The sequence below is a fragment of the Lacerta agilis genome, chromosome 14, assembly GCF_009819535.1.
Source record: "Lacerta agilis isolate rLacAgi1 chromosome 14, rLacAgi1.pri, whole genome shotgun sequence".
NCBI lineage: Eukaryota > Metazoa > Chordata > Lepidosauria > Squamata > Lacertidae > Lacerta > Lacerta agilis.
Window position 1 is genome coordinate 34,464,361 of NC_046325.1, and position 9,971 is coordinate 34,474,331.

Sequence of the window (9,971 nt, forward strand, 5' to 3'; positions counted from 1 at the left end):
TGATTTCCAGATACGAACACTGACAACGAAAGGCTTGATTGTTCAGCATGGAGATATGTGTGGGGTTGTTTTTTTTCTGCCATGATCCCAGTTCAGAGTACTGCAAGAAGCAGAAAATATTTAAAGGACATTTTATATATATATATATTTATTATATATATACTTCGAGATAAGAAAAATAAGGCTAATTCAAGCCTTGCCCTGTGCAAACAAAAACCAAACGAGAGATCGCCACTCACACAAAGGTCCCGATTACATTACCACAGTCAGCTTGTTATTTTCTGTTTTCTCTATTTTTTTTTAATAGGACAACTGGGGAGCTGAATTCTCCTATGGTTCAGGAGGAAGAGGGGCAGTATGGAATTGATTTCAGTTAAGCTATATAAAAAAAATGACCTGGGAGGGAGAAAAATCTCAAATACAAGACAGCTGACTGTTCTAGGGTTTGTGGGGGGGGGGAACCAGGTGGGCAAAAAAGTAAAGAGTCTGTTAGTCAAGTAATGAATGAGTTTTTAAATTATTCTCTTGTTTTTTGAAGTCTAAAGTTCAGAAGCTGTGGGTCCCATCATTACAGGGCCGCCACAAAATAGAAGTGGACCCCCCCTGCCCTCCCCCAACCTCATTTTGAAGAAGTCTGTGTCATCTGCTGCTGCGTGTTCGAAGGGCTCCCCCCACCCCCACCCCCCGCAGGAGCAATCTGTAGCAACCAGGAAGGGCAGGTGGGACTCAGGACGAGAGGGCGCTTTCCTTCTGTGTTGGCTGGACTTGTGAACGCTGCATCACCTTTTGGCTTTCGACATCTCTAAAATGTTTCTCGACCTGGATGGAGAAGGAGGCAAGGGATTTAGTGCTGGCCAGATGCAGCAGGTCCCATATCAAGAAACCTAGCGGTGGATGAGCTTAGCTGAATGGCAGGCTACAGCGGGTTTTACAAGGTAGCCTATGGCCAATGACAACTCCTCTTCCCGCGACTGCACAAACAGCAGAGACCAAGGCTTTTAATTCCACCCACGCCAGAGCATACAAGCCTCCCCACTCCACTGCCACATGGGCAAAAGTGCATTCTGGGAATGTGCGCACACACAAGCACACAAAGGACATAAGGGGGCCAATATGATGTTGTCACTGTCTGAAGTTAATTCGAATGGAACACGAATGGAAATTCATCTTTTACCACAGTGGACATTCCATTCTCTTTTACGGACAAAATCACTAGCCCAGGCTTTAAACCAATTCCCATCTCACCAAAGAAACAGAACGGACTTGGGACATAATGATATCTTTAGGCAAACAAAGCCTAGCAGTGAATGCTGAAGGCAGGTGGGAGACCTGGGCAATTCAATGCAGAGTATGGATGCTGGTATGACTTGCGTCAGTCTTTTGAGTCATACCTCTTTCCTCCTGCCCTCCCACAGTCCGCAGGCATTGGTCTACTTACTATTTTGCGTACATGACTTAGGGCACTCCCCTCTTTGCCTTTACAGTTTTCCACTTGGTATGGAGGGGCAATGACAACTTCTTCCATCACGACTATATTCTTCTCTTGCCATTTACAATCTTTAATACTGCAGGAAGCAACAGAGGGTTCAATTTTTACCAACAACAACAACAACACCACAAAAATAACTTAAGTTACTGAAAAGCAAAACTACAAAGAGGGAAGCAGGAGGTGGTTAAGAGAACAAGCTGCCATGCAGGTACCCCAATGCTTTCCTCTTTAGCATTATATAGTTCCAGTACCATGATGACCACTGCGCAGAAATGGGTGCTTGAACAGGTCAGGGTTTACAATACAATGGACCCTCGGTTTACGTTACCTATGGGTAACGTAACTTTCAGGTTGCAAACGCGGCAAACCCGTAAGTGTGTACTTCCTGGTTTCACCGCGCGCATGCACAAAGCGCTCTATTGCGCCACTTGCATGCGCAGAATCAACACCTCTAGATGTGGACTTTTGGGGCTGCATACAGACCCCCCGGAATGAATTAAGTTCGTATCCGGAGGGTTCACTGTACAAGAATGCCGGAGAAAGCAGTGGGAGACCATGTTTATAAACAGAGGGAATGGGGCCGGGACAAAAGACCAAAGAAATCAGGCTGTGGTAGGTCCTGCAAATGTGGATTTTGAAGAGCAGAGTACAACATCCCTAATCCGCCAGCCCTAGTCCAATTAAAAGCACTTCATCCCCTATAGTCCATTGCTGCTCCAAGGTCTAAGTGCCATGTTCAGTGGTGGAAATGCCTCCCAGACAAGTCCCCAGAGTCCAAGACTATACAACTTTTGGCATTATACAAACAATAGGTTTAGGAGACTGTTGGGAGGCCCAACAACCCATTTTTGTCCCTGCTTAGTCAAAACATTACTCCACCCCTGGCATGACGTCCCTAGGCTGGTTCCATCCTGACTTTCACACACTGAGTTCAGGCACATGACATGGAGCCCCTATACACAAGCAGCTGTTTGTGCACAGCAGCTCCTGTGACATCTGCACTCAATGCAAAGATGTCAGGCAGCATGGCTGGCCAAGGGATGAAGTGCCAGGGGCAACACACCAACACAGACCTGCTTCACCATGCAAGTGTCCTACACCCGGGTAACACATAACTAGTGCTAGGAAATTACTTCTCTGGTGATCAGTCCAGAGCTTTGTTCAGCAGTTATTAGCACTCAATTTGCCAGTTTCCTCCTGCCAGCAGGGGAGAGTTGTTTACTTGAAATCATCTATGTGAACTTATTTCAAGGACTGTCAGCAGAAAGAAACTGATTATCACCAGACATATCATTCCACGACTAAGGATTTTTTAAAAAAGGGTTTACTGAATGCTTAATGGAAAAGCATTCTTACTGAATCCACCAACTGTTTTACCATACAGTACTCAGTGATCTATCTTTCATTGAATTCCAATGAATTAGCGAGCCTTATTTATTAACATGTATTAAACTGCATTATTTACATGCACAGCAGATTATAAACACAGCATCTGTATATGTAAACACATTAAAAAGTGCACGTGATTCAAGTTTTCATGAGTGTGTTATTACACTTTGTATCACTCTTAAACGCTTTTTGCAATACAGGACACCCCCCCCCCAAAAAAAAATACAAGATTGATTTCTGTTCGCTGGGTTACATTTTGTAGTGGGGGTTTTACACATGTCATGCAGATCAAGATGTTAGACACAACACTTTTCATTAGCGAAGAACTATAAGCTTCATGAAGCACTGTTCATATCATCCATGTACAAAGACAAATGCAACAGCTGGTCAAATTTCATATTATCATCCTCCTTAGAAGACTTTTTTCAGCGTTGAAAGTATCCTCATTGGCACTGTTTCCCAAACTTGGCCCTCCAGATGTTTTGGGACTACAACTCCCACCATCCCTAGCTAACAGGACCAGTGGTCTAGGATGATGGGAGTTGTAGTCCAAAAACAGCTGGGGACCCAAGTTTGGGAAACACTGAACTAAATCCTTGCATGAGTGCGAGGACTAGCACAAGAGGAATGGGGTTTCCTCCCTTCCTCCCCCTAGTGTGCGACCCACACTGTTCCCAAATCTGTTCTGGAGGGTTGGGGGAAACCGCAGAGCAGATTTAGGGGCATGCAGGAGGAGAGGGAGAGAAAGTTCTGTTGTGCAAGGAGAAAGCCTCACACTGAGAGAAGATTCACATGAGCGCTACACCGAATGCAACCCCAAATATTTTTTCCTGGCTCAAATGTGACCTTGAACTCTGATAATGTATCTTGCTTGCCTGGATAGAGGATAGTGCCTTTGTGCATGTGTGCTTGTACAATTCCCATCATCCCTGCCCACTGGCCCTACTAGCTAGGAATGATGGAAGCTGTAGTCCAAAAACAGTTGGAGACCCAAATCTATGGAGTATTACGTCTTATTGGGACCCCTGATGCAAGCCATGTGAGCCAGGACCATGTGTATGTTGCATTAAAAGGACAATCCACACTACAGTAATCAAAGTTATCTGCACTCTGAATAAATTATCTACCTAGCACATTCTGCTTTGACCAGCCACAGGGAAGCAGGTTTTCAAAGAATTAAAAAAAAGTAACGAAAACATGGAAAGAAACTTCCATTACCATCTGGTAGAACCACATAACTCAGCAAGGGGTGGATGCATTTGACAGCGATTTCTGCATTTAGTAACAGGATTCAGGTCCCTGCCCCTCCCCAGCTGCCTTCTAACTCCACATTTTTCCTTCCCATCCCTAATACTTACGTCTTGTGTATAGTCTGGAAAAGCTGCTGTCCTTCCAACGAGACCCCAGCACTAATTGCATATGCCTGGCTCAGCTTTTCTTCCTTCTCCATACGTGCTTTGTTCGCAAGCTGGAAAGGAGATACCAGAAATGCAGAGATCTTAATATTGGGTCGCAAATAGCTGCAGACAATCTAAGGCTTAAATAGAGTTCTATTTGAAGGAAAACAATTTTTGCATGACAGAGGATGCAACATATTCCATCTCATGAGCCGACACACCCCAGCTACTTGAGTACCCTGCCCTCAATGATGCAAAGCACACAGTAGCTCTATGGAAGGCATCCCCAAACTCAGCCCTCCAGATGTTTTGGGATTACAACTCACATCATCCCTAGCTGACAGGACCAGTGGTCAGGGATAATGGGAATTGTAGTCCCAAAATATCTGGAGGGTCGAGTTTGGGGGTGCCTGCTCTATGGAAATCACAACCTTTGGAAGTAATTAGATTTTTATTAATGAAAGAAGAGGAACTGGGTAAACACAATCCATTACACTACACTGTAGTGTAATTTGTGGTAGAACTTGGGTTATGAACAAACCTGAAATACATAAAGTCGTGCCTTGGTTTTCGAACAGCTTAGTTCCTGAACGTTTTGGCTCCCAAATGTCGTAAACCCGGAAGTGACTGTTACGGTTTGTGAACTATTTTTGGAAGCCGAACGTCCGACGAGGCTTCTGCAGCTTCTCATTGGCTGCAGGAGCTTCCTGCAGCCAATCAGAAGCCGTGATTTGGTTTTCAAATGTTTTGGAAGTCGAACGGACTTAATATCTTAATTACTTAATATCCCCAAGTATAGAGAATATACTTTAAGTTGGCATATTCTGTTTTTTGAACAGCACATGCCAGTGATGAGGAAGCTTCCTTAATGGGGGAAGAGGTTTTCCTCCAACAGATGCGAGAACCAGGAAGGGCAAATAAACTTAGCAAAATTGTAACACTGTACAGACAGGTCTGAAAGGCAGTAAGCAGATATTATAGGAGAAAGGGAGAGGGAGAGAGAGAGAAAGTATTTCAGCATGATACAGCACCCATTTTGCTTGGTTTTATGTGATGCCCTAACTCACTCTTTTTGGAAGGCCAGATGGCTTTGTTCTTAAGCAAATGTGTTTTTTCTACTCTCATGATACTCACAGTCCATTGCCTTTTAAACTGTGTATGGTGAGATTTACTACGAGAGTGAACAAGATGCACATATATGGGAGCCTTCTTTCAACCTTCCATGTTCCAGCCCTAAATAAACCATGTGTAGAAGGGCAAGGCTTGGGGAATCTCTAGCCACTACACAAAACCTGAGTCGCTTCTCATGGCTCTTGCAATTCTTTTTCAATTGCTTCCACACTAAAGTAACCAGAGTTGGGAGTTTGTAAGGGAGAGTGAAGAGGCTCAATACTGGGTCACCTTGCAGGAGACAATGTTACAGGGGTGGAGGATAAGGGGTGCTAAGAAAGAAACAAACAGTAACTAGAATCTTGTAGATGTGAGGCTGCCCATGATGGGGATACAGGTAGATAAGAAACCTGTATCGTAACTAAAAGGCATCAGCTAAATCAGATACAGCTCTCCAATGTTTCCAAACTTAAGTTCATCATTGTTTAAATCAAGGGGTGTTTTATTTAATTTTCTTTTCACTGTAACCAATAACAGACACTCCCTTGATAATTCTTAACTCTCTCTAAAAAAATGTTCGAAATACCAGTAGTACAAAAAGGGGCATATGGATGGCTCATTGCACCAACCAAAGGACTGCAATATGGCTAACCATGCCATGCTGAAATTCACAAAGCAGCCAGCTTGGTTAAATAGAGAAAGAGAGAATGTCATGCTGTTAATGCAGAGGTCAGCAGCCTCCGGCCCGTATGCCGCATGCGGCCCGCAAAGGCTGTTTTACCGGCCCACAAACCGCCCGCCAACAGAGCTGGATAACCTTGCCGACACCTGTGTTAATAGTTTTAAATGTGCTCCAGTACTCTTAATTGGCAGGAAAACCTACCTCCACAAAGGATTCTTACCTTGCTAACATTGAGAGAAGCTAAAGGTGGGGGGGTTTCTGTACGGTCATTAATTATTTTCACATCTGAAACGTACTGTAAGTTTATAAGCAAGATATCTGCGTGGTTAGGTTTGCCACTTGAAGAAGGGCATTCTGGAGGAAAATATCGTTAAGGAAACAAATCCAAAAATATATATAATTCAACAGCTCAAAGAACAAATACCATTTGAAGGAAGAGTGTTTACACATGTAATGCCTAATTGCAAAGATCCATTTCCAAGGATGTTTGTAGTCCCTCCATGAGTTTCATGCATGAAGTTTATGGCTAGCTGCTCTACAGGTGCAGTTGTTGTAAACTTTCTGTGCAACAATATAGGGAGCATGTTACAATAGGTAACATATTACTGTAACATGTTACCAGAAAGCAACACTATCCTCTCTACAGAACCGCCAGTGAAGGGCTGGCTCACTCCAAATTCATGACAAATTTACATCCCAGGGATGTGAACACAAAACTAAACATCGGAACAGGTAAAATATCAATGTTCAATGTACTGGGCACGTTTTTAGGCACCCAGAAGGCTGCTGGTATTAGTTCCTTTTGCAGCTTGCTAGTCTTGCCATTCAAACTGCCTAGAAATATACTGGTGCAAATGGCTTTGGGATGTTTTTATTTGCACGGCTGCGGTCAAATAACCCAGAACACACACACCAGTGTTATATAAGGCAGACCCCTGCTGGATTCAGGACACAGACCTTTCCAGTCCAGCATGCCATTTCCCACAGTGGTTAAACAGATGCCTACACAAAGCCCACAAACCGGACAGGAAGGCAACAGTTCTCTCCCACCCTTATTCCCCGGAAACCAATACTGAAAATCATGTTGCCTCTGAACGATTCAGCTTCACTGGATGACCCTGGGTGTAATATACAGCCATTAAGATTAGTAGCCCTCGATGGGCTTACCACCATGAAATTGTCCAACCCTGTTTTAAAGCTAAGCTGGAGGTTACCACATTTTGTGTTAGAGACTTCCTTAGTTAACTACACACTGTGCAAAATAGTCCTTTCTTTCCTCTGTCCAAAGCCTCAGCTTTCCATTGGATGACAGCAGGTTCCATTGGATGACAGCAGGTGAAAACTTTTTTCATACCCGCCTTTCCCAGACCACGTAGAATTTTAGAAACCCAACTTCTAGAAATGGAAGACATATGCCAAGCTCAAAGCATAACACTTAACTGGGCTCTCAACAACAGAAACACATGAGGCACCCTGCCCTGGCACATGCCATCCCTGGGAGGACCCATCAATTTGCAAAGCGATGGATTCTTGCACTTGGGAACCAACAAAAGCTTAAGTACCTGAGCCGAATATGCTTTATAGCCTAGGAATCTACTTTAGGTACAATGGCACAATGCCCATGCAGACAAAATTGAGAGTACAGTGGTGCCTTGCTAGACGAAAATAATTCGTTCTGCGAGTGTCTTCGTCTAGCAATTTTTTCGTCTAGCGAAGCACCAAGGCAGAAAGCGGTTTTCGCGATGAATTTTTTTCCCCCCCGTCTTGCGAGGCAGCCCCATTGACATTTTCGTCTTGCGGGGCAGCCTTCCGCTAGCGAATGCCTTTCTTCTAGCGAGTTTTTCGTGTAGTGGGGCACCACTGTATTGCATATTGCCTCTCCCCATTTCTAGCTCAAATTCCCCTGCCTGCCTTAACCATGTGGTCAAGTAGTACATCTGCATTTATATTAACTACAGTCAACTGGTGACAATGAGACATGTAACTACAGCTAAAGCAGGGCTTGAGAGCAAGTGGAAGCATGTAGTCACCCTTTCATGTCTGAATGGTCACAATGGACTTTTAATATGCAAGGAAAACATTCCCCACTTCCAGCATGGAGAAAGAAGCTACATGGATCTTAACATTTCCCAGGGGTGCTATCCAAAACCAAGGCTCTAAAAATTCCCCAATAAACATGCACAGCAACATAATCCAGCATCAAATTTTCCTCCCTGCCCTCAGGCACATCAGGTTCACCAAATCCTTATCTTGGTTCCAGAGACATTTTTTGGGCCAACTACATTTTAGGCCCTATTTATTGTTGCTGCCTGAATGTACTCAACACAGACCCCAGGGGCTTTGTAAGGAACACATCAACCCTTCTTCAGCACTAACCTTATCTCAACTGGCATCACTGTGGGCAGTTAATACAAATCCCAAGCCTAATAAGCATGTTTGTAGCATACACATTCATCACTTTAGGACAGCCATGTTAAGCATTTTAGATTAACCTTAACATGTGCAAGTCGTTTTCTATCATAGAAAAGATTCGTTTCATTTCAAGCACCATATTTTTCAGCGGATTCAGGCTGCACATCCAAGCTATACTACCCACCAAGTGTTGAGAAATCACCTGAAGCACATGCCTCCATGCGGCAGCCCTGAGTCAAGTTCAGAGGGGCTTTCCCCGTCTTTCATAATATGGGGATCTTCCAACACTTGGGTCACTAAAAATCCTGCCCTGCCCTCTATTTTTCTACACACCAAAAAGCTGTTTTCTGACACATCCCACCACCCACCCCAGCCCCAATTCCCGCTTCAGCCTTCCTCCTCTCAATAAGGCCGCCACGCAGCTTTCATTTTCGCTCCTGCCCAGGAGTACCCTTTAAGTTTCCCTTTCCTAGATTTCACTTAGCAAGCTTCCCTAATCCTCCATTGGAAAAACAAACAAAACAGGATTATTCCCCACCTCCCTCCCGTCTTGAGATCCCTGTGGCTCACGAGAGCCAAGATATACCCTCCAGGCAGCAAAATATACCCATATTTATCTAGATCTATCTATTATAATACACACACATATATACTGTACATATACATATATATACATACACACGCACGCACGCGCACTCCCTTTCATGCTAACAAGTACCCCCCAAAAAATAATTGTATTTCCCTTCCCCTCCCCAAAAAAACCACGCCGGCGGTTTCCCTCCGTCTCTTGGTTCCCTACACCGCCCCACCCCCCTGGCAAACCTGAACCTTCCCAAACACAACCCCCCCCCGTGACTCCCCCAGATCAGGCCGACCGGGGAAACCTCGCGTGCCTCCTCCCTCCCGCCGAACATACACCAGCCCCATTTCCCTGAGCGCCAGGCCAGGGCCCCGGCAACCAGCCCTCGCCATGCCCACACCCCACCCCGCCAGCGCCCGCCCCCCTTCCCACCACTTCCACGCAAGCAGCAGGATACTGAGCGCCAGCATCTTGCTGGTGTAGTCGAAGGCCACCACCTCGCCCTGCAGCCGCTGCTCCTGGCAAGTCTGGCACGACACCTGGCTGCCCACACTGAAGTACTCGCCCGGGGCCGCCATCTTGTTTCAGGCCCAGGCTGCGGCGGCGGTGGAGGAGGCGGCGGCGGCGGCGGCACCCTTCGCGCCCCCGCTGCGCCTCAGCAGCCTCTGCCGAGGGGGAAAGAACCGAAGGGAAAGGAGGGAAGGAAGGAGGCGGGCGCGGGGGGGAAAGGGGGCGCCGAGACTCAACCCGGCGCGCCAAGCCGGGCCCAGGGCGCCTGCTCGCCTCCTTTCAGCCCGCCTGGCTGGGTCAGCCTAGGCGGAAAAAAAAGGAGGAGGGAGGAGGAGGGAAGACGAGGAGTGGCCAAGGCGACGGAGGCCCCGCCTGTGCGTCGTTCGGACCCCCCCTCCCGCG

General features: G+C 46.0%; 1 protein-coding gene across 1 annotated transcript; it reads right to left on the bottom strand.

The window, feature by feature from the left end:
- Positions 1 to 384: 384 nt before the first annotated feature.
- Positions 385 to 9,713, bottom strand: LSM12 (LSM12 homolog). Its single transcript, XM_033169483.1, has 5 exons — positions 9,517 to 9,713; positions 6,288 to 6,421; positions 4,237 to 4,346; positions 1,439 to 1,565; positions 385 to 819 (listed from the first exon to the last, which is right to left on the bottom strand). Exons 1-5 carry the CDS (start codon positions 9,635 to 9,637, stop codon positions 727 to 729), a joined length of 585 nt encoding a protein of 194 aa, XP_033025374.1. The 5' UTR covers positions 9,638 to 9,713; the 3' UTR covers positions 385 to 726.
- Positions 9,714 to 9,971: the final 258 nt, after the last annotated feature.

Excerpts from the sequence above, each read along its gene's own strand:
- LSM12 (XM_033169483.1), bottom strand. The coding sequence starts at position 9,637 with ATGGCGGCCCCGGGCGAGTACTTCAGTGTGGGCAGCCAGGTGTCGTGC. Across the intron at positions 4,347-6,287 it reads CTTCTCTCAATGTTAGCAAG|CTTGCGAACAAAGCACGTAT; the intron begins GTAAGAATCCTT and ends TCTCCTTTCCAG. Across the intron at positions 820-1,438 it reads TAAGTCATGTACGCAAAATA|GTCGAGAAACATTTTAGAGA; the intron begins GTAAGTAGACCA and ends TTCTCCATCCAG.